Source organism: Cladophialophora psammophila (genome assembly GCF_000585535.1).
Source record: "Cladophialophora psammophila CBS 110553 chromosome Unknown aczJe-supercont1.18, whole genome shotgun sequence".
Taxonomy (NCBI): domain Eukaryota; kingdom Fungi; phylum Ascomycota; class Eurotiomycetes; order Chaetothyriales; family Herpotrichiellaceae; genus Cladophialophora; species Cladophialophora psammophila.
This window is the reverse complement of record NW_006912939.1, coordinates 347,044-372,703: the sequence shown is the minus strand read 5'-3', so window position 1 is coordinate 372,703 and position 25,660 is coordinate 347,044. Positions and strand designations below refer to the sequence as shown.

The window sequence follows — 25,660 nt, the reverse complement described above, 5'->3', positions numbered from 1 at the left end:
GTATGCGAGGGTATAGCTCCTTGATGATGCAGCAAGACTGGATTTTACGCAGCATCTTCCGGTATCATCCACTCCTATCCCACCACATTGCATTGGTTCATTGACAAATCGGCACTTCCTTGGGCCAGCGCTTACCGCCTCTGACTTGAATTGTGGCCCTTGTAAGTCCCCGTGGCGGATTCATGTTGTTTGGCTGCTGACAAGTCAGGGCCTACAGCGCAAGATTATCTCATATCCTTGCATGCTCATCAATGGCACAGATTGAAATGTACCGAGACAGAGATGTGGCTGCCGATAGAGCATTTTCCTTCCCGATAAACACAGCAAGCAACACGTCCGCTAATGCAATGTGTGACATGCTCAGAACACTTTGTACGGTCATACAAATTGTTAGCTATGTGATCAAACTCGTCCCTTCTTTCACCGTTCTTGATGTCGCCGTCATGCATAGCTGGCAAGCCGAATAGGAAAATAGGGAACACTCAAACAAAGTCCGCTGTTGGAATGGAGGTGGCCTTCACTGATAATGAGCATTCCGTCTACCTTGGAAATGGCGATCCTTTGTCATTCATCCTATACTGTCAATTATCTTCGATATAGCGGTCGCTTCGGCGTTATTGAGCACTCTTGAGGTACATGTTCCGTTACAGACTGTGTCACTTATTTTTGAATCGGCTTGCTGCGTGTGTAAATGTCCCCAACGCCCTTGCCCCTAGCTGGCCACTTTATGTTCATGGTTGGCTGAATCACAAAATCTGTCTCATTTGTAGTGCCACCATTCATGTATGCTCTGTTTACTTTTTGTGGGGAGCACAGCCATCCCATCAGATGGCAGAAGACGGTATAGTGGAGCTACGGCGCAAGGCTGGTGGCTGTGCCTGTACTGGGGTAATCTGCGCGGGTTGTTGTGCACCGGTAATAGTAACGCTTGCGGTTTGTTTGGGTAGTGTCCAAGGATCAGGAAGGGCCTTACGCGCTTTGAATGCTTCTCTGCGATCCTCCAGGGTTTGTCGGGCATTTGCCCATAAATCCGCCTCATCCTTTCGGAGTCTCCCAGGGAAAAAGGTCGTCAGCACTGCTAAACCAACACCAGGCCGATACTGCTCTGCATTTTTCAAAACCGCCATGACGTTCTCGCCACTGTTGGCCTTGATGCGCGTGCAGGATCTAAGGTCCTCTTCCGCCACAGGAACTCCATGAGCTGCGGGGCTGCGTACTGCATTGGCGGCATAAACGTTATGCACCATGCCGAGCCCGCCTACCCCCATGAGATACCAAGTATCCTGTTCAATCCCACCCGCGGTGATCAAGAAAAACACCCAAGAAGTTGCAAGTACAACAAGTGTGAACCTTGCCAACCTTGTGGATTGGGGCGACTGAATAGCCAAGTCTTCCATGTTGAGACTTGTTCCTATTTTCCTAGTCTTGCCATTCTCGAGTTTTTCTATCAATGTGGGCCCATTGTCTATAACAAAGACATGCTGATGGCCATTTCCTTTAGTCAAAATGTAAGTATCCTTTGAATCTTTTCGACAGGCGTACTTCTCCTCCATCCACTGGGGCAGTGAGCCTGTGATGATCGCGAGCAAAGACCCTGCCGCCGTGATCAAGAGAATTCCCCAGTTGCGCTGCGGCAGGATGGTAGGGATTGCAGCGATCAACAACTGTAGTGGCAGGAACACAACGAAGCTCCACCAAACCTTGTCAGCTTTTGGACAACCTGGGTTTTCCTTGGCCGTCAAAAAGGTGAAAACAGGCTTGGTGTACTTCTTTTTCGTCTTTTTTACCTTGCCGTCCTGGCCCGGTTCGACTACCTCTTCATCAGGGATTCTAAGATATTTATTGATCTCCAGGTCGCGCACCAGTCGGCCAATGATCCAGGATTCGTTTTCACGAGCGCCTTGGCTGCTCAACGGAATAATGCGGCACACTATGTCTGGGGGAGGCATGAGTGAGCCGTCACTGAGAGCCGAATTCAGTGCATTGAAAGCGTAGGCCACCCATCCAAAGCTAAACGCGGTGGGTGTGATGTAGAAGCCTCGCAGCTGGTGGCCTACTAGCTGAGCAATCGCTTTTTGGACAATGTCCCCGCCGATAAGCAGTAAGACGGAAAATGTCTCCGCCGGGTTTTCATATTGTTTCTTGAAGAAGACACTCGGATTGGAGGAAGTGGAGGTAGGTGTCACCGGGCCGGTGGCATTTGTCAAAGCTTCGGAGGCACGAACGTGGAGGGATCGAGAGGCAACGGGTTGCAGCAGGAAGAAAAGAATTGAGTAAAGAAGCATCTTCGAGGTTGCATGATAAGCAGTTCATCACATCTCACTCACCATCTGTCACGACTTTGAACTTCAGCTTGCGCTCTTGAGATGTGCAAGACGTGAGCCTGCATGCGCAACTCCACAAGTTTCCCAGCCTCGCCACGTGCAGCCACGTGCAGCCACGTGGTCACTAGTTGTCTCCTCGGACCCTGATCATCCAGCTACGATGAACTCAAAGGTATTGCGATTGGGCTGCCAGGACCCTTCTTGGCCTTGTTAGGGCCGTTAATCAATTCTATGCTGTCATGCATGGCCAATGCCCGGCTCTGATTTAGAACTTTGAGGAATTGCCTGCAAATATTATTGTGTAGCTCTTGTCGAACCTAACACCTCATCTTCCGTGTGAGTTCTAGTCCCTGGGGAGAGTGTGCAGACGGAGTTACGGTAAACATGAAAGAGGCTTGGGTAGAGAGCCATAGAGAGATAGAATCAATTTTTCGACGCAAGTAATTTACGAAAGCAAAATCTACTTACATCCCTTGCAAGATTAAAATAATATATTTCCTTTCCTAAACGATGAAGTGAATTCGCGGGCTGTATCTTTAGATTGTCCTTCGACAGCCTTCGAAATCTCTTACCTACCCATACACTATTCACGATGTCGCAATCTGGAAGCAGAAGCCCTGCTCCTGAGGTTGGGAAGAAACCTGCGAAGCCGATGAGTATCAAAACACACATGTGATCAGCCACAGAACGAGGTCATTTTTAAGGTCAAATGCTACAGGGATGGGAAGGATGTTTGATAGCTATTGTCGACGTGAACAGCGTATTCAAGATCATAGACCAAGACAAGAATGGTCTTCACTTCACGATCAAGATGGTGGTTTCGCCAGAAATCCTAGAACTTGAAGATGGAGAGCTGATCTAAAAAGGTTGGGAAGTCACGTGATCCAGCCCAGCCACCCAGTACTGTCTATATAGTCTACCGTAGTCCCCGTACTGAATAACGGAGGACAACCTTTTGATCATTCAACAGAGTGTAGACTACATCACTCGTCTTCTTCCCTTGTAGATTTCCCGAATGCGGTGTTTCGGTGTTCTCAATGCGGTTATGGTAATACCATGAATTAGTAGAGGTGTCATCACGGTTTGACGGCGTTCTTCCTCGACGGCGGACGCCAAGATCGCTGGCACCAGCCCTTGCCCTTTCCCTGTTGTCTCTTCGGACTGGATTGCCGACAACCACCATCTTACAAAACGTTATGTGGGATCATGTCCGTTCGACTTATCTACTCGGTCCTATTCTACTCTACCGCCGAACACACGGTACGCGATGTCTTGCCGTGTCCACATCTCTAATGGACGTGAAGACCATTGGCTTGAAGATTTGAGTTGGCGATGATGGAATGCGGCGAACCATGCCTGTGGATCTCGCTCGAAGCCCCATCTAAACCATGCGTTCCGCTCGACAGGCAAGTCGAAGCAGGAAGCAGCGCACCTGGATTCTCAGCAGTGCCCAGGTAGTACGAAAGGTCGCTACCATCGTACTCCCGAATAGTGAATCCATTGCCAAAGAATCCAAAGGGGTTGTCACCCTCGTAGCTGATGCTGTAGTCTTCATATCGCGGTTGTGACAGAGCGTCGAAGAAAAGAAGCCGTGAACCAGGCCAGATCGACAAGGGACCGTCCTCTTTGCCTTGCTTGAACCAGCTTCGGCAGCCTGACGACCATGCCGTACGCTTCAAGTACAAATCGGCATGCTCGATGAAGGCTTGGCACACTTCTTTCCGTGGTGCCATGGCACGGATGTTATGGGTTTGGATTTTCTTGATTAGCATCATGAAATGTCGCATGAGGTGCTCGATTATGGGCAGGAATGAGCCGTGGCCTACTGGACCGTATGCACCGGTCACAGTCCAGTAATTCGGAACTTTTTCAGGTCAGTAATGCGCGGCTTTCACAGAAATGGGATGCCGTTACTCACTCTCGGGTACACCGATGGAAAGGTACGAGACGGGTTTACCCTTTTGCATATCTTGGACATTCATTCCGCGTGCCTTAATTGGGAAACGAGGAACCCATGATGTGTCGAATCTGCCACAACATTGTCAGTTGTTTCTAATAGCCCTTCTCTCGCAGCGGGAACATACCCTGTCGCGCAGATGATAACATCAACTTCGTGCTCTAAACCCTGATGGTCGATGAAACCTCTGGGGGTGACTTTGATCATGTCCCTGGGAAAAGTCGTTACATGTGGAAGCGTCAAGGCTTCTAGGAAGCCATTTCCGGGCGTGGGGCGTCGGCAGCCAACGCCGAATTTGGTGGGTACCAGCATACTGATCAGATCCTGCCGGCCCTTTAATTTGTCCTGCATCTGTGTCGTGGAGAATTCCTTGGCTTCCCTCGCCTCGGGAGTGCCGTTGAGAATGAACTTGAACCTCTGGTTCAGTTCATCTTCGATCTCTTTGGTATACACGACATACTCGGGGAAGTTCTCTGCGAATTTGTGCTTCTGCTCCTCGGAGTATTCAAAATTTGCTCCGTCGGGCCCAGCATACTTCTGAGCAAACCCAGTCGTAATCCAGGTCGGTGACCTCACCCAGGTGTAAAGCTGTTTGACCTTTGACGCGATGTTGGCCGTGACTTGAATGCCACTGCTGCCAACGCCAATCACTGCTACACGCTTGTCATCAAGGTGGGTGCCGGCCGCATAATTTGCAGTGTGGCAAAGAGTGCCTTTGAAATCATGAAGACCGTAGATTGCTGGCCATTTCCAGCTGCTATTCGCGTGTCAGTTCACTGTATTTATATCCAAAGTGTAAGACCTCACTTCAAGATGCCTCCACCGTTGATGAAAATCTCGGCTCTATCGACAAACTCGGTTCCGTCAATGAGATTTTTGACCTTTAGGTGCCATATCCCTTCGTCCTCGTGCCATTCGGCGTCGATTATTTCATGGTTGAGTTTCATATATTTCTCAAGTTCGAGTGTGTCGACGATATCCTTGAAATACTGCCAGATCTCCTCCGAGTACGAATAGAAGTGTGACCAGTCGGCTTTGCGTGCCCAAGTAAACTTTGACATGGTAAGAATGAGATAAGGGAGCAAGGGCTGTTGGGTAACTAGTACCTGATAGTTTATAGAAGGAATATCACACGCGCAACCGGGATATCTGGATCCCAATGTCAGCCAAATTCCGAACGAACGAAACGTTCAGAATCCTCTAGACCTGTTTTCCAGCCAGGTACCGCCAATGTCGGGATTCTTATCGTAGCAGCAGAAGTCAATATTCTCCAACGTCTCCGAAGCAAACTTGGAAAAGCAAATGCCGGAAGCTCTAGCGCCAAGGTGAACGACCCGAATAGGCCTTTCTGTGCTAGAGAGTTGTTCTTTGATACGATACCCTCGGGCGTTCGTAGTCGGCCATCCATACCGCTCTGGGAGGTATTGAAGGTTCTCGCTGACGACGGAAGCTGTCGTTCCAGTCTTTGATTTTACAGGTAAAGAGGTCATATCCCTCAAAGTCATCGACGTGACAAGAGTCGTGGCAGGGGGATGGTTGCTGCGGTACTCAGAGTCCCGACTGCGATGCAACGAAAAGGCGTGTCTTTATAACCAACTCACAATTGGGCATAAATCCCACAAGAGCGCTGGGTAGTCGAGCCCGGCCTTTTCACAAACTCGGGCCATACGGAGTAACCGGAGGCAACAGCAGCCCTAGTGCACTTGCAAGGCTGTGGCTGCGCACTGTGATAACACATTTTGATAAACCTTGTGCAATCCCGAGATAGTTAGGAAAGTGATGGTAAGACGGCATCTTGTGGTAGCAGTGGAGCGTGCTCCATCTGGAAGACAGCGTTTTCAACACGCCGTCTTGTGTGAATGGGGAAGCATGCTGCTTAGCGGTCACGGCGTTCCTATGGGTTGCCCATCTCGATATCTTCTTCAGCTTAGCTAAAGATGATGGTTGCTTTGTCCTCGGATGCCGAGACTGACCCGATTGATGATTGTTGTACCTAGTGGTCATCGAAATAAAGGGCTTACTCTGGACGCAGCCTGTGGCTTTGGGGTAAGAATCTCGGCTCACCCGACTGAGCCCCTTAGCCCACCAGCCTGGCTTGAGCTGCTGAATACTCCGTACACGTACGATCTCGTGGGCTTTCCAAGTTAAGCCTCCCAAGCCTCCTGGGTCAACTTGGCAAATTAATAATACCCGGTCTCATTCGTCGCCATGATAGGCTACGCCGTACTTACACCTCGGCAAACTGCTACGAGAGGCCCAGGTCCAGCTTTACCCCAGGATTGCCACAGTCAAGGGCGTGTGGAGTGGGACATCAAGCGACTGGTGGCCATCCCAAATGCGGTGCACCTTCGCGGTGCCCGACATTAAATGTTGACATAGCCAACGTCGACCTGGAAAGTGTTAGTCAGGTTGCTACCGTTGAGTGGCCATCGATTCTTTGAATGTCTCCTAGTCTCAGTCCCTTGGATCTCTGTACCAGTATCCCCGCAACAATGGATGCACCAACAACTAGTGGCGGAACAGGGCCAGTAGACCGACAATCTTTAGAACCGCGAGCTCGACGTATAGGACGCGTTGCTTGTTCATACTGCCATCACCGACGAATTCGCTGCGATGCGTCCCAGTCTCAACCCTGCTCTAATTGCGCCATGGCGCAGATCTCGTGCCATCTGATTGAGTCCAAAAGGGGGAAGTAAGTCAACCGTGGTCAACCTCTGACCGGACGCCTATCCGATACAGCGATGATCTGACGACTTCGAACAGATACCCAAGAACACGTTTGAAAGCCAATTCAAAGCCTCCGACTCCGGCAATAGGTCGTCGCGATCACAGCCAGCATTCCTTGGTAAGAGGCACCACTCCTGTGACGCCACTCACGCCTCTGCGGCAGGAAGCCTTGTTGCCCAACCGATCCGCAGGGCAAGATGTTGCTGCCGAGAACATCGAGCTTGATCCGCCGGAGGAATCTCCATCGCACGGGGTTCAAGAGCCCCACGCCCGAGGATGGCTCAGACGACCTCTATGCCAGATTATCACAGCTGCGCTCATCAACGCTACGGGATCGCAACCTGCTAGGAATGCACACGATCTATCTGGGAGAGTCATTTTTACTCACCTATGTAGTCCGAAACAGTATTGATGCAGAAGCAACACCATCGTCCGTTTCTACGCTGCAACTGCCTTTGCCCACAGCTGCCAGCAACAAGGACAGGCTGAGACCGGATTCGCATCTCAGTGAGGAGGACCTGGAGGTTTTGAGATTGAGAAACGCTTTCACATTACCCGAGAAAGAGGCCTGCGATGCGCTCGTAGCAACATTCTTTCAGATTGTCTATCCGGCTTTTCCGATATTCGACAGACGAGACTTTGCTCTGCTGTATGAAACAAACCAAATCTCATTACTTGTTCTCAACTCAATATTCGCGTTGGCAAGCACCTTATGCGATGCAAAGGTGCTCAAAATGGCCGGCTTTGACTGTCGAAGGTCCGCTCGAAAGACGTTCCTCAAACGCACCAAGGCGTTGTATGATGCAGATTACGACAGAGACAAGGTTTCTTTAATCCAAGCGACCTTTATCATCAGCTTTCTCTGGGATGGCGCAAACGACGCGAAAGACATGTGGCATTGGCTTGGCATCGCGATCAGCATTGCTCAGACGAAAGGACTGCACAGATCGTGAGTGGTGCATTTATCCACCAGATGCTCTGGAGCCCTGACAGAGAAGCAGCACGAGGCATTCGATTCTACGATTACGCGACCGCAAGCTGTGGAAGCGGCTATGGTGGTCGCTTTATGTATGAGATCGGAAAGAACAGTATTTGTAGAACAGTGAATCCTAACTTTGCCGCAGGTTCGCGACCGCCACTGCGCAGGTACCGTTGGTCGTCCATTGCGGATCCGTGACGACGACTGCGACGTCGAGCCGTTGGACGAAACAGACTTTATTGATGCCGATGACGATGAGTTTGGCGACAGCGACCCGGTCGTCCGCTCAAGTGTCTGCACGAGGATTAACGTTAACTTTGCACATATTCAATACACTATCTCAATGTCCAGACTTACTGTGATTTGTAAGTACAGCAATTGGTGGTCCCTCTTTTGCCCCCCGACTGACTGCGTCCGCTTCTGAAGTCGGCAATATCATCTCAAGCAAATTTCCTATTTCCCCTTCAAGAGACACTCTCAGTTCGGCAGAACTGGTCGAACACCTGAAAATATGGCGGCAACAATTGTTGCTTAGGGTTAGTGATGATGATGAAGACCAGAACACATGGTTTTGGGCACGAATGCTGGATTTGAGCTACAAGTACTTCACTCACCGTCGCCCGCCCCGGGGCGACAAGAGATGGCTTATGGATGCTGATCTTTTCTAGTCACCTGCTCATTCTGCTTCATCGTCCCGAGCACGGAAAGGTTCCGGGGACCGTTATCTCGCCGCACCATAAGGCACTCATGGCTGCAAATAGGATCTCCAGGATCGTTGATGAGTTCCTAGGTATGGGGGCGATGCAACAAACCCAGCTTCAGATGTAAGCTCATTGTTCGGGCCCGTTCAAATAGTGCTGCCACGATTTTAGGTGCTCAGCAGCTAAACCTGTGAGATGTAGATGCCCAAGCGTTTTCGCCGCACTAACCATTTATGCATCAATGGTTCGGTATTCAGACAAGATCCAACGAGAGCTTGCAGAGAACAGGGCTAGCCTTGTGATGCTTGGCCTCAGCCAAATTGCGGAGACATGGCCTGCGAGCAGCTGGATACTGCGCCTTTTCGAGACACTGTTCAATAATTAACAAATGGTACGGTCATGGAGCACGAGAGATCATCGAGAAATCGCATCTTCGTTGTCAGCAGGCGGCCGTATTACACAAGAAGAAACTCCGGATCGTGGTGTGGCAGCAGCAAACAAGCAGCAACAAGAGTTTACAGCATCCTACGGCCAGGCTTCTCTTCAGGTAGTAGAGGGTGTTTTCAAGGACGGCAATGGGCAGATGCAGAGGGACCCTTCATACGCTCAAACGCAACAAGCGCCGCTTTCCGCGAACGAGTCTTTCGATGCAGAGTTGCTGACATGGTTCCCAGACGATTGGTTAGACTTTAGATTTCCAGATGGCTTCTGAAGGCTTCTTGTCCGGCCGTGGTGTGTGAGTGCAGAGCGGACCAATAAGTGTTCAGGCAGAATTCCCAAGACTAACAAACTCTACTTGCATAGGGCGCTATATCGCATGTAAGCACACTCGACGCTATCTCGCACTGACCGTAACCCTGACTTATCTTTACCTATAACTGACTCTTCGAATGTCAAGTTCACTTACTATCGCCATCCAGCATGCCTCTCTCCTGCTTCTCGACCTTTCCCTGGATTTTGATCGTGGCTATCTAGATCTTGGTCAGAGTCGTAAATGCATATTCGTAGTGACTATGGTCCTGATCCGCAGACTCCTTCGCCGGCTGACCTATCCCAACTTCTGCATTGGCGGTGGCACGGACATTGGATTCAACTACCATATCCAGTTCAGCTTTCTCCTTGGTTGTGATGTGGGTCAAGTGGATCTCGACGTGATCGCCGAACTTCTCGTTGATCTCTTCCAAGGAGAATCCCCTCGTCTGAATGTCGTCAGCTTTCGCCTGACGGGAGACGAAATTTAGGCATACCTCGGGAAAAGTCATCCAGATGATAGGAATACAAACCGTCGTCAAACAGATGAAGACAAGATAGTACTTCCAGCCGATCGTTGCAAAAGCGTAAGGAGCGGCCTGGAGGTAAGGAATAGTGCATAAGTAGAGCACGATGATCGAGAAAGCCATGCCTTTGGCTCGGATATGTGTCGGAAAGATCTCGGCGCAGTAGACGTAAGTGTTGGCATCGATGCAGCCTCCGTAGCTTTAGATCATTAGAGGGAACATCAACGGGTAAGGGTGATGGTAGCCTTACAAAAAGATATAAAAGAAGAGCATGAATACGCCTGCGCTTAGACCGGCTTTGTTCTGCGTCCCGGCATATTCAGCAACGAGCGCTGATTCGATTGCGAGACAGAGAACACAGCCTGAGAGACCGATAACTAAACCATGTCAATCAGAGTCACACTTGATGTCCGTGGACTTACTCATCAGCCGAACCCTTCCGACTCTGTCGATCAGCACTGCACAAACGTAGTTGAGGAATGCAGCGATAGTGCAGTATGCCGCTCCCAATATGAGCGGCACGCCACCTGTCTGTCCCAAACCCTGGTATAGGATGACGCTGTAGTCGTCGAGGACCTTAGCATGAGTGAGAATTTAGTCCAAGAGAGGACCTACTATAGATGACAAGATTGCCGGAAGCCTGTGCAGCGAACATGGTGACGAAAGCACAAAACATTCTTTTGCGGTAGCTCGGCTTGCGGAACAGGTCAAGCAGACTCTCGTGAGAGCTCAACAGTTTGTCAGCGTCCGCTTGTCGCGAAATCTGGTAAAATTCCTCCCGGGCAAAGAGTTGTTGGTTATCAGTGGCGCCATGCAGCTTGGAGATGATGGCCCAGGCTTCGTCACGCCGGTCTTGGAACAGCACTAGAGTGGCTTGTCAGCACACGAGAAGAAAATTGTTAAGTGAGAAGGGCAGGGATTACACCAACGAGGCGACTCAGGAATCACCGGCAGAGTGACGAGCATCAAGAGTGGCCACAAACACTGCAGAGCCAGGGGAAACCGCTATTGAAAGGCTGCGTTGGTGGCATAGTAGCAGCCCACACCAACCCAAGCCGCAATCGAATACGCAACTACGATAATAACACCTGTTCAGATGTGCGTCAGTGGGTGTATTGGGCTGAAGCGTGATTGTAGGTGTATACCATTCTGTGCTACGAGGAACCCTCGAGTCGAAGGAGGTGCAATCTCGGCTTGGAAGACAGGGACCAGTGTAATGAGCATGCCTACCGGAAAGGTCAGTACTTAAACGCATGTGCGATCATACAACTGACCTGCACCCAGGCCGGTGACAAATCTAGCCACCAGAAACATGGCAATATGGACTGAAGCAGTTTGCAGAATGCACCCGATCAGAGTGACGACTGTTGCAACCACAAGCGAAGGCTTGCGGCCACGAGCCTCGCTCATCCATGCCACGAAACATGAACCAAACACCCCACCCGCTGACAAAAGGCCATTGATAGCCCCGACAATGCTGGCAGTGTAAGAATAGTTGCTGGCCATGGTATCGGCAGTCAAGCCAAAATAGGCATAAAAGTTGGGTTGGCCGAGAGTAGTCGAGATGATGCTGAGAACGTAGCCATATGTCATGCTCCCGAGACATATAGCAAAAATGGCCTGGCAGTCGGCGGTAAGCATAGACCACACTCAATGAGAAGGGGGCTTACAGAGGTGTTGGACCACGAGATTTTCGCTTCTCTGGCCATTCTGTTCTCTGTTGACAGACGGGCAGGTGCTGTATAAATGAAACGGACGTGTGCAAATTCGAGGCAGTACTTGGGGGTTTGAGCAAGAAATTTGACCTTGGAACCAGGAGATATGGTCCGTGAATAAGTACTTTGGATAACGACCCCAGACTCAGCCAGTCAACCTGGTTCTGCGGGAAAATAGTCCGGGGAGAGCTCTGTGGGGGCCCGAGGCTTGCGCAGTTCTTGCATGGACCGCGTCTCCATTTAAGAGAGACAAATCATGGGCCGACCGAGAGGGGCATGCATCTCAGGATATCCAAACTCAAGACTACGTGCTGCAGAATCCAAGGTGAGGTTGGACAGCATGAACAAAGACGCCGTTTTGAGTTCCGTCAGGGACGGCTTCCTGTAAGACGCCGTCTTGGCTCCTCAACAGCAGAAAGGGGAGAATTACTGGACCGTTAAATATTCGTCTCAATATCGCGAAGCCGTAGACAAAGCATGACATTCACAGCCAGCATGATCGTATCAAACAGCAACCAAGAAACAACACGATCCGCGTTCTCATGGCGCAAACGAGGCCTGGTCTCATATGGCGTACCGTTTCCCCAGCTTGTCGCGACGCATGTCGAGAGATTAGGGAAATTGCGGGTATATACGTTGGTTTCTTGGTCGCTTGCGAGGAACACAGATACTGTATCCAGATTGAAGGAGGCACTGGGTCCAAAACTCGTGGGAGAGCGCATTGGGTTTCCCAGCCATGTGCCTTGGAACGATCTGCTTCGTTTGGCACAGGAAATGTAAGTCGACTTTCACATTCGAGTACCGACGCCAACGGCCCACTGCACCTTTTCTTGAAAGATCTGGTACGATGGATAACCAAGCTGTGGTGCGCAATTAGGTGCCAGGACCAGAGGCTAATAATGTCGCAGAAATGAGTCGGCCGCTGAGCTGGTCGTGACCGTAGGTGGGTTGTGCTGCACCCCTTGGGCGTAATGCCTATCTTCCAAAGACATGGACTAATCTGAACACTCCACCAGGAGGAGGGTCCATCACTGATGCTGTCAAGCTCGCCGGCCTCATCCTCGCAAACGATCTCCATGATTTCAAAGCCCTTGATGCAATGAGCTCGAGACTAAAAGCAGCCATGCAGCATGATATCGACTATAAACATGCCTCGGATCCCCAGGACGTAAATCCTCCACCATTCGTCAGGATCAATGTACCTACAACATTGTCCGCTGGAGAGTATTCTCCGTACGCAGGGGGGATCGATCCGACGGAAGGCGTAAAGAAAATCTTCATACTTCAAAGCCTAGCATGCGACATCGTGATATTAGACCCGGAGCTCGCACGGCACTCTCCAGAATGGGTATGGATGAGCTCAGGTGTCAGGTCGATAGATCACTGTGTCGAATTGCTGGGCAGTTTGAGCAAGATTGATCCGGAGACAGAGGACGCTGCAGAGAAAGGTCTTGTGTTGGTGGCGCGAGGTCTTCTGAAATTGAGGAATGACCCCAGCGACCTTCAGGCTCGCCTTGAGACTCAGCTGGGCTCAAACTTTGCAATGGACGGCAAGTTCACACATCATCCGCGCGATTTTTATGAATCATCCCTGATATCATGGCATCTAGGTCTTTGCCGAGGTGTACATCTTGGTGGCTCCCACGCTATCGGACATCAGCTCGGTACCATGAACGTGGCGCATGGTGGGTTCATCAAATCGCCAACAAGCAGGCATTCTATACTTGTACTAACGTTCTCAAAGGATACACATCCTGTATATTATGTCCTTCAGTCATGAAGTGCAATGCGAAGGTCAATGCAGCTCGGCAACAACGGGCTATTGACATCTTGTGGTCCGACTCGTATATCCGACAGGCGCTATCGAAACGAGGTCTCACGGCCCAGAATGACTTGGGAGATCTCTTGGACGGGTTGTTCCGAGAATATGGAATGCCCAGGACTCTGAAGGAAGTTGGAGTTGAAGGGGAAGCGAACTTACAAACGTTGGCCGTTCGAAGCCTGAAGGATCCTTGGTGTAGAACAAACCCAATACCCCTGACGACACTAGAACAGGTGATCAATATCCTGAACACTGTAGAAATATGATCCCACAGTGAACACAAGTCTTCATCGAGTGTACCTCGTATGTGGGCCGGAAGTTAAGAACTGAACTTTCAACGAGTGAACTTGACTTGTGCACAAGGCCCTCGAGCTCTGAGGTTACATATATTCCGTACGGAGTAGTCAATGGTCTAGATGCTGGTGCCGGGGTGGAGGGGGTTCTTTTCGCTGCTAAAAGTGGTGGAGTCCGACGCCCACGGCTTAGTGACGGGCGCGCCAAGGGGCTAAGCTGGCTAGCGGGGATTCGGCTTGGCAGATTTCTTCAAAGGCTTGGCAACTCAGGCAGATCTTGGTTCGCTTGCTTGTCCACATCACGAGACGAAGAGGTGACCACATCCAAGCCCTGTCCAACTCTCTCTTGGCCACAACACCGATCTCTAAATGGCACTGTAATAATGTACCCATAAGCTATCCGCATGGACTACCTACCAAGGATACTAGTCCGGCCATCGCATGATAGACTACAAATATCAACTCTGGAAGGCCTGATCGCCGCGAAACTGTCAGACTCGGACGGATCGCGCGCTGTCTCCTTCTCCTTCGAGGCCGCCCCAAATGGCGGTGTCGAGGAGAAACGGGAAGAGACTGGAATGCTATGCGACTTATTTTCCCACACTTTGACCCAATTCTTGACCGTCACACACAGCGAGGGTAAACGACTTATCCCGGTTCCCACCAAGTCCCACGGCGCTGAGACCATTCCCATTGCGGCGCTCTCCAGCGTTCTGGCAAGCCTTGTGAAAGAACACCTCCAGAATAGAAAGGAAACAGCCATCAACAACTCTGTTCAGAACGAGAAAGTTTTGGAATCTTTGCAGAGAGCCGCGACAACTTTGCAGACATTCAAAGACGTCTTGACAATTCAGAATGGCGCCAGCCAAATATCCCAATTCCAACTGGCAGCATTGTCTTTGCAGTGTCTTATCGAGACACTATACGACTTGACACTACCCCAATTTCATTTGCCCACCATATATTCGATTGCTAATCCGTACCCTTTCTGGATCGACAACGTATTAGTCAACAAATTGTTGCTCGACTCCGGCTGGGACGAGAGCAAAATAAGGGCTCTGCCCAAAGACGTCCGATTCCGTTACTATGTCAGCTTTTTGAGCAGTGGTGGCCCGGAGCTCAAACGGAGACGGTCTTCTGCATATTTTAAGGAACGCTACTCCCCAGCTCATGTGTCTGGAAATTGCCGCTGCATCAGGTTAAACGCAGACCTCGACATCGGAAACAAAGAAATCACTAATCCTTATTTCAATCTGGTGACATTTTCTGCAGTCAGCAGCCACCATCATTGCCTCAAATTAGAGAAACAAAAGCTTCCGTCTGAGAAAGATGTAAGCTTGACGTTTGTGGCATTCTCACACTTGAGGTCAGATGGTCTTGGATCCAGCGAAGAGAACGCTTTGCCTCGATGTCAAGTGGAGTACCTTCAAGATCTGAGCAATCGACTACTACCAGAAGAGGATCATCCAGTTCCGTTTTACATCGATACTCTGTGCGTCCCAACGCAAGGCTCTGCGAAAGCCGCTGCTCTCCGAAATATGCAACGTATTTTCGGAAGTGCGCGTAAGGTGCTTGCGCTCGACATTGGGCTTTCCGCCACAGCAGTGTCTCCCCTCCCCCAAGAAAACTTAACACGAATACGTTACTCCTCCTTCATGCAGAGGTTGTATACAGTGGCGGAATGCGCAGTGTCTTTAGACATGTACTTCCATTTTCAGGGTGGCACCTTTGTTTCCTTGACCGATCTTATCTCGACATACGACGCCAACGAGGAATTCCCCTTGCTAAGCATGGTCAGCTTCAAGGACCGCAGGCGAAACACATTGACGTTGCAAGATTTTGAAGATTTGTCACTTGCATTGGTATGGCTGAGTGACGATCTCCATGTCCTGAAAATGTATTCAAGAGGACAATTAGACGGGCCGTTGCCTAAAATTGACGTTGACTCAGTCTTCCCTCTGGTCTCTGGAGAGCGGTCTCCTAGCCACGAGGTATGTGGCATGCATTTCTTGCGAAGACTCCTTCGACTTGGCTTCCTAGCACTCCCTCATATGAGGTATTTTGCACAAGCCGATGAAGCTGCAAATCTGGATGAAGTCGCCCATAAAATACTCGACGCATACAGGGACATCTTGGGCGAGTCCGAGTCTGCAGCAAAGACCAATAACCGGAGGCTGCTCCCCGGCCAGGTTCCTGAACGCTCTACCGTCGATTGCGTCTTGAGTCGCCTAGGGAAGGTATACAAACTGAACAGCTCAATGAAGGTATAGCCTAGGTCTGAAATATCTTACTTGCATTATTAGACTCGATATCATATAGAGAAGGCGGTCGGGGTTTATTTATTCTATCAGATTACTTTCAAAGTTCAGATTTCCAATGAATGGACCACCGTGGCCGTTAAAAATTTCAGCACCGTGGATCCTGCTGTGCTGACAGCAGTAACCGTTAACCATTGTAACGAGGTATCATGACCACCAGTCATGATGGCTTTGGATGGGTGTGGCGGTGCTCAGTAGCAAACGCCGCATGCGGCGTCATCGGCCAAAGCTACCAGGCTCGATCTTGGTCTTTTGAAGGGGCCGAAACCGGCGCCAATCTTGCCCAGTGTTTCGTGCTTCTCTCGCCTCCCAACTCTGAAACGCTGTAGTTCAAGCTCCGACATTTGAGCGTCTCGCCCAAGGCTGTCTGGGCTGTGCATACGCTGCTCCTGACCCGACCTTGAGCCTGCATTTGTTATTATTTTCAACCAAGTGACCGGGCAAGCCACAGGACATCACGGTTCCTATCAATGACGGAGCTTGTTGATATCGTTCAACGAGAGAGACCCAAGCTTGCCCCAACGCGAGTTGCGGCCAAGGCGAAGCAACATAGCATCGCCCTGTCCAGTTCGGAGGCTCTGAGACACGAAGCTGTCTCGAGAAGCAACTTTATTTATACAATTAATTAGCCCCATATGAGACCTCGATGTGCTCCATGGGCCGATCTCCATCCAGCGCCATGACTCTTGAGTAAGGAGTAAGTACATAACGAACGCCCCCAAACCCGGATCGGTGAACGGAAGAGTGTCTCTGTTTCAACTTGCATTCCTTCTACACACACACGTTTGTTCGTTGAGAATTTGGTGTTGGTCATCGAGTCTCTCATTATTATGAATACCTCACGCTCTTTTCTATTGTTCGTCCTTGCGGCGTTGGCCAACGCTCAGTCCGCTCCGGACTTCCCTGTCCAAGTGACGACGAATCTGCGGGTCGATTTCCAGAGTTCTTTTACCATCGTCGACCCGGCTGGTATGTTAATGTCTCGTAATGGTGAGTGCCTTTTTAATTCCTTCCTTTGACCCTGCATTGATCTATGTTTAAATATAACATACTTGAGCTCGGAGATGAGTTGACGTCGAGCAAACACTAGACATCCTCAATGAGCCTACGGTCAACGGGCCCAAAGATGCATCTCAAACACTGGATTTCATGATCTTCATGATCGACCAAGACGCCGCTTCGCCCGATAACAGCAATGAACGCGTGCAGTACCTCCAGTGGTACCAGCCGAATCTCGCCGGCGCATCAGAGGTGCTCTTTGACTTTGGTAGCGATGCGCAGAACTTCACCTCCGCGCCGGCTGCATCGTACGTCCCGCCGACGCCGCCGGCCGGGGACAAAGCACACCGCTACACCCTGCTGCTGTATTCGCAGCCAAAGGACTTCAGCATCCCGTCGTCCTTCGGCTCGTTCTTCGGGTCCTCGGACCTGAACGCCAGGCTGGGCTTCGACATGGCTGGGTTCGCCGATGCCGCGGGCATCGGGCAACCGGTCGGGGCGAACTGGTTCCAGGTCCAGAACGATTCGCAGCCTCCGACGTCAAGCAGCAGTACCACGGCATCACCATCAACTTCGAGCACGACATCCAGCAGCTCGACCGATACATCCACTTCTACAACCACAATCACAACCACGTCCTCATCCTCTTCTACCGATAGCTCTACCGATAGCTCCAGTTCGACGCCCGCACCTACCACCATGACAGTCGCCACGGTTACAGCCGACTCCAGCTCCTTCTTTGTCCAAACCTCTACGGGACCGTCGACAATAACGACGGTGACCACGGCAGGAATCCCCACCCTTACAGACTCGCCCAGCCCCAGCGCCCAGCAGAGCACAAGCGCGAGCGCGAGCGTCAGTCTCGGCATCGGCTCTGGCGCAGGAACGATCGACGCGCGCGACAGCATAAGAGGGCTGGTCGTTGGGCTGGTGCTCGGCGTTGCTAGCGCGGGGCTGCCGTGGCTACTGTGAAAAACGAACTAACTGTAACCCTGTGGTTCCGGGTTTTCACCATGACGTTGTGTTGTATATGACCTGTATCATAAAACATTTGTACAAAAGGCGGTTCCGCTCTGTTGGATTTAGAGTACGGATTTGGATGGAATCAATCATCAACCCAATGCTGTCAGCTTCAACTAGATGGTAGCGACGACAATGCAATTATTTCCTCTTTCCTTGTCGAAGGTCCCCTGATCCTGGAATGGCTTTTGCTCGAGCATATGAACACTTTGTTATACATCCTACATTGACACCAATCCATCCCAGGAGCCTTGTTCACCACTTCGTGGAAGAGTCACGATCCAGAAGAAGGCCCATCTTCGCAAGCCGATTCATGGACGCACTCCGCTGCTTTCCCAACTAGTGCTAACACCCTCCAATCCCTTCCCACACGCTTGGGGAAATGACGCTGGTTCAAAAAAGGCCTGTTGCCACCCAGAGCCTCTTGCAGCCTCAAACTACTCTGTGCATCCTGCTACGACTATTCTTCCTCCCGGTCCAAATCAAAACCGCACCCATGATAGCACTGATGAGAAAGACGGCCATACCCGCGAAATTCACCCATACTTTGTGCCTCATCGCCAACATGTGGTCCAAGTATAATCCGTAATTCGACGGGTCTTTGGTGTTGAACCGTTCCTTGTCAAGTTTGGCATTGATGGCTCTCATATAACCGAAGGCAGCCGAGTACATGAAGAACATGATCAGATCCCATGGACAGGCCAGGGCAACGGGGCGATAGGACGTCTTCAAGGGTATAATGCCGAGGACGAGACCTGTCATGACAGCGAAAGACCCGAGCACTAACTCGAAGTTCTGGACCAAGGACATCAGCCTGAAACCGCAAGTTCCCTTTCAGATGAAGACTTACGAGCTTGCCGGGGAGGCCATTGCCTAACCAATATCCTTTCTCGGACGCGTACAAGAAGATGGTGAGGACTCCGACGCTCAGCTGGATGAAGCGAACAACGCCATTGACAACGATGACGATCTTTTGACCGTTTGTCGCGTCTGAGTAGGCCATGGTGAGGGCGAGTGTGGGTGCAGTCAGGAGCGGTCAATGAGCATCTAGGCGGGCGCCGAACAGTGTGTCGAACAATGAATCGCCGCGATGATCGAGTATTTGTACGCAGAGCTCAACTGCGGCAGGCGTCCGGTCTGCGGACGCCGAGATTTGTCAACGAGCACAAGGCAGACCTGAAGCTGCTGGCTGCCGCGATTGGATTGACGAGGAGGACCCATGGTGACCATTCTGCTTCACGGCGTCCGACAGTCAAGGGAAGCGGCAAGGAGCAGCAAGAGTCGAGTCCTTGCCGCTTCCGTAGCTACAGCTTACAGCTCGCGAGCGTCTGCAACGTGCATAACATAAAAGTCGACGCAGATCCGTTGCACCCATCCTGACCTGGACCATCGAAGCAAATGGAGGCATCCCTTCAGGTATTCCAGCATCTCGAACAGTGGGACCTGGCTCATGTTGTTCTGTACATCTTGAGATTGCCGTTGTCCTTCCGAACGACACGCGCACAATACGAGTCTTTTCGAATGCTGGCACTCATATCTTTCCTCTCGTTCGAAAAGTTCAAGAAACCCTCCCACGGCGCATTGACCACTGAACGCATCGGTCGCCTGGCCGTTCTAATAGCTTTGACCGCCCATCTCCTAGCGGACAGCGATCGGGGAGAGAATGACGCACAAGACTTTCCACATTGCAACGGATATGATTGTGGAAGGGAGATGAGATCTTGCCCAAAGGAGGAAAAAGTCAAATGCTACCGTGACACCGGCCGGGTACCTACCTGCTGGGGTGAACAACAGGGTTTTGAGGCGCAAACGTGTGGTACATCTAGATACATCTACCTGCAAAAGAGCAAGAGGTAGTTTGGGGGGAGGGGAGCCGGGGGCGAAGAGAGAGAGAGTTACTTAGCAGTGACACAGGATGGGAAAGCTTAGCTAGAAAGAGCAAATAGCAATGACCACCACGACCGACAAACGCCTCGACCGCCTCGCAGACCCAAGCGGAATGCCGTCCGTCCTTTTTCCACGAGCGCTCCTATTGCATGGTGGTCGTTCAGCCTTACCTCGTCTCGCGGGCACCAGATCACGACGCTGAATACTCCATCCACATTGTGCATCAGGATGCTGAGCCCTGTTATATCATGACACTATCAACACCAATAGAGTAACAAGTAGAGTAGAACCTTTTTCCTGAATATCGACGCTAAATTAAGAAACCACAAAGACGAAAAGCAAGCCAACTCGGCTTCAGTCGATACACACTGGATTTGCAAGGCTCGCCTCTCCTTCTTCCCCCGGATGTAATATCTGTCGAAGGTATCCTTTATTTCCTCGCAAAGGGATAACTATGCCCGAATACTTGCCTATTACTCGCATTGCCATTGAAGAAAGCGGAAGCATTTGCAACAGAGCCCAAGTCAACCGTTGGAGAGGTGCTTTCGCTCGGCGTCACATAGTGATTGAAAAGGGACATTCGAGGGTTATCCTCAGTAGAATTGGCCGAACTAATTGGCGGGTTTGCACTTGGTCTTGAGGATCCGATACCAGAGTCTGAAGCATGCGCACCAGGTATCGGACAGCCCAATGTCTGTGCCGGCTGGTCGTACCACTGTTCGTGTCCCCAGGAGTTAATAGTGTTAGAATGAGCAGCAGGATCCATAGCCATGTCAGTACGCATCATGACCTCATCGAGGGATTGTTGTGTTGCGGAAAAGGTGTTGCCGTAAAACACCCGAGGTTCTGTCTGCGCCATCACACTGCCAGGATCCGGCAAGGGGCCAATAAGTTGTGAATCGAGATTATTCATATCCATGTCTGGGCCTCTGCCGCTGTACGACCGTTGCATTGACATTCCAGTCGGCGTCGCGAGCCCCAGAAGGGTGTCATGCTGACTGGCGCTGGGTATCGTGGGATTGGATGCCGTTTCCGGATCACCCCGAACGAGCGCCTCGAACTCGGATTTGAACATTGATTGAGATGCTTGTAACTCTTCAAGTTCTTGCCTTGTTGCAGCTGCCGTCACTTCCTGCCATTTGAGTCTGATGTTAATGTCTCTCTGCTTCCTAACCATCAACATATCGTAGTATCGGTGAATCTTTCTCAAAGCCTGTATTGATTCTGGATCGGACCTCGATTGGTCTATCGTGTTCCTCAAGAAATCAATTACCTGATCTTCCGGATCTGCATTGACCCAATATGGGTGATTCATTTGATCATTCTCGGTCCCAGCATTGAAAATAACAAAGTATCGTCTCCAGCGTTCTTGCGGGCTGAGTTTCGCCGAAGACAGCTCCTTGATCTTGTGCCACTTGACTGAACCTTCTCCCGCATCGTTCAACGCATGTCGAGTCACAGCTGCTATGGAGCAGTTACGCCAATGGCTGCACCTTATGTGGCTGCGGGCATACATCCGAGGATTAGTGCAATACATTGGACAGCGAAAGAACAAGTCTCTCGCCTTCCTATCTGGTGTTGTTTTGTCATTCCGGTCCGGATCCAGGTCTCGGTGCTCGTGGTCAGATTCGGATTCATCCTCCCACGGAAGGTTTGGACATTCCTCATTCCCGTTGGTGTTTTGCGCACTGGCTGCGTTGCCTTGGGGCCGCGACGAGCCTGGGCCTCCTCTGCTTCTCTTTCTATCTCCTCCGACATGGATGATTCCATCTGGCTCGGCATCAAACGGAGGTCGAGTTTGCGTGGGTCTGAGGTGTCCACCAGTTTCGAAAGAGGGTCGAGGGTGTTTCAGGGAGAGATTAAGCTCGGTTCGCTGAGGTTGTTCACGTCGAGAGGTATCGGCGAGAGGAAGGCTACGCAAAATGTGAATCTCTGGTTGCTTTGAACTGGGCCTCGATTGGCTCGTCCTTCTCTGGACCTTTGGTGAGTCCCTACCAGTTGAGGAAGGAGGCCAAACCACAGGCCGAGGTGCCGCAGCTGGCAATAAATGGTATTTGGGCGCCGATGGAACTGAGGGGGGGCGTGGCGTTTCGGGCGGGGTGGGCAGCTGAATGTGACAAGGCTGACTAGGATGCAATGAGCACGGATGGCGTCCTTTACAACGCAGCCCTTGCGACGACTGGCCAGTGAAGCAGTCGGGACCTTGAATAGGAAGGTGGGATTGTTGTTGGAGCTGTGGACTTGGTGTGTGATATGGGAGGAACGGTGATTCATGATCGCCGCCTCCAGCTGCACGCCAACCGGATGGGAAACTGTCTTCACCGCGCTTTGGCCTCTTGTTCTTTTGCGCCGGGTTGTAAGATAAGCAGTAATCATGCGATCCCCGCTGCGCCTTGAGAGACCTAGGAGCCGGCAACTGTTGGCGATGCTCGGGACTATGCAACCGCTTTGGCGATGGCCTTTGAGGTTCACCAAATCTTTCCTCCCCATTGATCATTCGTAGAACTATCTCAACGAGCCTGATCGGACACACAAGCTGGCAGTGCAGATTTGCGTGCAGGTGTGCCTCAAGAAACTGGAGCGCCAGTTGGATCTTCTCCATGCTGGTCAGGTGGATCATTCGCCTCTGCTGTCTATCCGGACTTCTGGGACGGAGCCGCAAGCACAGGGCAAGAACCGTGACACTGAAAACGCTTGTACCCGAGACAAAGACTATCAGGGCTAGACAAGCCAGAAACACAAGTGCATCGAGTCCTCGTAGGATGGCCAATTGAACGAAACCAAGAAGGTTGTTGTCCTCTCGAGGCAGAGCCCGGGGGAGTCTCGCTAACGAGAGGGTTGCCTCGCCGCTTGCCATAGAGAAGCAAAAATGTTTGATTGAGATGGATTTGATGGTGGTGCGCAAAAGGGACGCAAAAGGGACGCAAAAAGGACAGAGCCAGGGGACTCGGGGAGGATTAGAAGGCAGGAAGGCAAAGCGGAGGTGTGATTTAACACGGGATCCTTGAATATCCCATGGCTATATCCTGGTGGAAAGGGACCGAGTGGGCTTAATAAGGCAGGGCCGTCGGAGTATAAAGGAGAGCAGGTTTTCCATAGTCTGATATTGTCGGGCTGTGCATCTTCTAGATACACAGGATGGAGGGATGGGCGGCGTGTGACTTCCCTAGAGCTGCTCTTTGCAAAGTACTGCGTAGCTCGCAACATGCAATGTGCTTCTTATGGGAACTGAAGCAATTGGTGTCGTCTGGACGATCAGTGCCCAAGCTGCATCTTTCCCTGCCGTGGCGGAGCCATGAGGCTCAACGGCCCAGAGTATCGCCATTGACCTGATCCGTGTCGTCGTAAACATGAAAGATGCCTGGCGAATGCAGTCCGACCACGAATCATGCGGGCAGCTTTCAGCGCTGGCATGGCTGCAAGGTCCAGTCCAGTGTCTAGCATCACCAAGCTCTCGCTAACCGGTGAGCACTCGGGAGACAGTCTAAGCACCAATCGTTGGGGAGTGTCGACTCCCAGCCCGGCATTGCCTTCATGACATTGTCCCAATGGCGGAAGCTGTTGTTGAACATGAGGCAGCCATTTCACCGCCTCTCATCGCTAGTACTCAATGACCTGGCCAAGGTGACAGGAAATCAACAAGGTGGTCCGATAAGAACAGGACTCGATGGAACTCTGGGAGTCTAAACACCCACAGTGCTCTCATTTTCCATCGCTCGGCTCGCAGGGCGCGTCTTTGGACGGTGTCTCGAATACATTGTCCAGTTCGGGCCTGCATATGCTGGCAAGTGGGGAGCAAGTTTGGTTGAATCAAGGACCAAAAAGTGCCCCCTGTCGCAAACGGGGTCATTAGGCTGGTTGTCGCCTCCAACTGGCGCCGAGGTGCCCTGGAGTCCTGGTGCCATCTCGGGATTCCTAGCGCCAAAGGATCAAGCCCTATCTGCTCTGGCGCCGTGCTTAAAGCGACAGGCGAATCGATTGATTTCTTTGAAAGCTTCCGTGGGCGGACCGTGCTCTGGAATACCATTGTATTGCCATAACCACGACTAGGTGGCTCAGACCCGGGTAGGATGATCCAAGAGACATCAGAGTTCCAATAAATGTCGAGAACATCATTGCCAATATCGCACCTGCGCCCTTTGACATGCACAACTGGTATCCAAGGTGAATTGAAAAGATGTGATCGCGGCGCTCGCGGCAGACAAAGCACTTCATTCGGTCTGGCCACTCAAGTTCTCCACCCACACGCTGACTCCTTGCCCTTGCGACAACTTCTTGCAATAATCGCACGGATACTCCAGACGGACCGACTCCGTGGTCGCTTACTTGCTTCCTTCGGCACCTTTAGGTTGCCCAGAAGGCGTTTTCGAAGCTCTCTCAGCAGGACCCCATGGCAATCGGACCACGGACCTACTGTACCAAGCTCTCTGACTTTGGAAATACGCCTAACCATCATCGTGTAGGTTTAGACTGGCACAGCCAGTCTAAGAGTCAAGCAAATCCAAATAGTGTTGTCTGGGTACCGGTCCTCTTTTGCCGGTGAGCTTCTTTAACCATGCACAGCCGGAGACCTGTTTTTGCGAGGCGTAGGCGTCAGCAACGGTATTAATTTCTGCTGCCGGCACATCTTTTCCATCGTGGCGTCAAATTCCGCTTGCCAGTTCTGTTTGTGTCCTCCACGGGTTTCCATTCCTTTGATGCGCTGGGGAATCAAGACCTGCCGCGTTGTCCCGCTGGGTCTTTGTTACTCGGATGCCAATTGGTGCTCGGCCCACAGCAAAGACCCAGACCCCCCTTGTCGATGATGGGCTTCGCTTTCCAGACCGCAGAGTTCACCGTGGAGTGGCACGGCCATGCACAGAACTGATGTGCAAGGGATGTAACAGAGACAGCATGACAGCAGTGGGTTTGCTGGCCCTGTTCTGTTATTGAGTGACAATCGAGGCATCTGGCAATTCGCTGGGGTTGAACCGTCTGAGAGGCAGGCTCTTCGTAAGTCGACGGTCAAAGACACCATATTCAAGAGAGCAGCATAGCTGGACCCTGTAAACTAGGGAATACAGCGCTTCATATCGAACATCGATGGAATCTCAACAATCTCCGACATCGACGTTTCACAAATCACACAAATCACATCCGGACCCGGACAGCCTGATGTCTTCGCCCCGTTGCAGCTTCCCTGATACCCAATCCGGGGTTTCCGACATTGATTGGATCTGCCTTGATTTCTACTTGGAGCTTGGAGCGCAAATTCTTCCAACAGGGTCTTGGTTCCTGGAAACGGATGCCTAAGCTAGATGTGGTGCCATTTGTTTATGACTCAATTACGGCTTGCAGACCTCTGCGGGAACATCTCCCGCGAATTGACTCCTAAGTATATGACGCCGAAGCCTTTGAAGCCTGCTTTGAGATCAGCCTTGGTACCTTTCTTGACTGGCTAGATGGATTCGAGCTGCATGATTCGCAGAGGAGGTCATCGAAGTACTCTCGTGGACGCCTCACTTTCAACCACCTAGCCTTTTTCGTTGTAGGAAAAGTCGGTGAGAGAAGGGGTCGCCTTGTACATCGATAACGCCAACAACACAAGAACACGACATTTACGCATTGAAAACTAAGAGAATGGCAATGACAGCCCGCGGAA

The 25,660-nt window shown here is 51.2% G+C and overlaps 9 protein-coding genes across 9 annotated transcripts; 4 read left to right on the top strand and 5 right to left on the bottom strand.

Moving 5' to 3' along the window:
- Window positions 1-824: 824 nt before the first annotated feature.
- On the bottom strand, window positions 825-2,285 carry A1O5_10053 (uncharacterized protein; the record flags this gene model as incomplete). Its single annotated transcript, XM_007750631.1, has 1 exon — window positions 825-2,285. One exon carries the CDS (start codon window positions 2,283-2,285, stop codon window positions 825-827), a length of 1,461 nt encoding a protein of 486 aa, XP_007748821.1.
- Window positions 2,286-3,613: 1,328 nt separating this feature from the next.
- On the bottom strand, window positions 3,614-5,342 carry A1O5_10052 (uncharacterized protein; the record flags this gene model as incomplete). The annotated part of the gene is made up of 4 exons (XM_007750630.1): window positions 3,614-4,188; window positions 4,243-4,352; window positions 4,409-5,038; window positions 5,089-5,342. 4 exons carry the CDS (start codon window positions 5,340-5,342, stop codon window positions 3,614-3,616), a joined length of 1,569 nt encoding a protein of 522 aa, XP_007748820.1.
- A 1,863-nt stretch (window positions 5,343-7,205) lies between these two features.
- A1O5_10051 (uncharacterized protein) lies at window positions 7,206-8,815 on the top strand (the record flags this gene model as incomplete). The annotated part of the gene is made up of 5 exons (XM_007750629.1): window positions 7,206-7,957; window positions 8,010-8,076; window positions 8,133-8,352; window positions 8,414-8,588; window positions 8,656-8,815. 5 exons carry the CDS (start codon window positions 7,206-7,208, stop codon window positions 8,813-8,815), a joined length of 1,374 nt encoding a protein of 457 aa, XP_007748819.1.
- Window positions 8,816-9,659: 844 nt separating this feature from the next.
- On the bottom strand, window positions 9,660-11,606 carry A1O5_10050 (uncharacterized protein; the record flags this gene model as incomplete). Its single annotated transcript, XM_007750628.1, has 8 exons — window positions 9,660-9,887; window positions 9,936-10,164; window positions 10,216-10,342; window positions 10,388-10,541; window positions 10,591-10,829; window positions 11,012-11,053; window positions 11,111-11,191; window positions 11,240-11,606. The coding sequence occupies 8 exons, from the start codon at window positions 11,604-11,606 to the stop codon at window positions 9,660-9,662; spliced, it is 1,467 nt and encodes a 488-aa protein (XP_007748818.1).
- A 569-nt stretch (window positions 11,607-12,175) lies between these two features.
- On the top strand, window positions 12,176-13,768 carry A1O5_10049 (uncharacterized protein; the record flags this gene model as incomplete). Its single annotated transcript, XM_007750627.1, has 4 exons — window positions 12,176-12,456; window positions 12,589-12,623; window positions 12,697-13,365; window positions 13,425-13,768. 4 exons carry the CDS (start codon window positions 12,176-12,178, stop codon window positions 13,766-13,768), a joined length of 1,329 nt encoding a protein of 442 aa, XP_007748817.1.
- Window positions 13,769-14,199: 431 nt separating this feature from the next.
- On the top strand, window positions 14,200-16,065 carry A1O5_10048 (uncharacterized protein; the record flags this gene model as incomplete). Its single annotated transcript, XM_007750626.1, has 1 exon — window positions 14,200-16,065. One exon carries the CDS (start codon window positions 14,200-14,202, stop codon window positions 16,063-16,065), a length of 1,866 nt encoding a protein of 621 aa, XP_007748816.1.
- An 878-nt stretch (window positions 16,066-16,943) lies between these two features.
- A1O5_10047 (uncharacterized protein) lies at window positions 16,944-18,084 on the top strand (the record flags this gene model as incomplete). The annotated part of the gene is made up of 2 exons (XM_007750625.1): window positions 16,944-17,103; window positions 17,204-18,084. The coding sequence occupies 2 exons, from the start codon at window positions 16,944-16,946 to the stop codon at window positions 18,082-18,084; spliced, it is 1,041 nt and encodes a 346-aa protein (XP_007748815.1).
- Window positions 18,085-18,564: 480 nt separating this feature from the next.
- On the bottom strand, window positions 18,565-19,135 carry A1O5_10046 (uncharacterized protein; the record flags this gene model as incomplete). The annotated part of the gene is made up of 2 exons (XM_007750624.1): window positions 18,565-18,927; window positions 18,983-19,135. The coding sequence occupies 2 exons, from the start codon at window positions 19,133-19,135 to the stop codon at window positions 18,565-18,567; spliced, it is 516 nt and encodes a 171-aa protein (XP_007748814.1).
- A 1,314-nt stretch (window positions 19,136-20,449) lies between these two features.
- Window positions 20,450-21,556, bottom strand: A1O5_10045 (uncharacterized protein; the record flags this gene model as incomplete). The annotated part of the gene is made up of 1 exon (XM_007750623.1): window positions 20,450-21,556. The coding sequence occupies one exon, from the start codon at window positions 21,554-21,556 to the stop codon at window positions 20,450-20,452; it is 1,107 nt and encodes a 368-aa protein (XP_007748813.1).
- Between the last annotated feature and the right edge of the window lie 4,104 nt (window positions 21,557-25,660).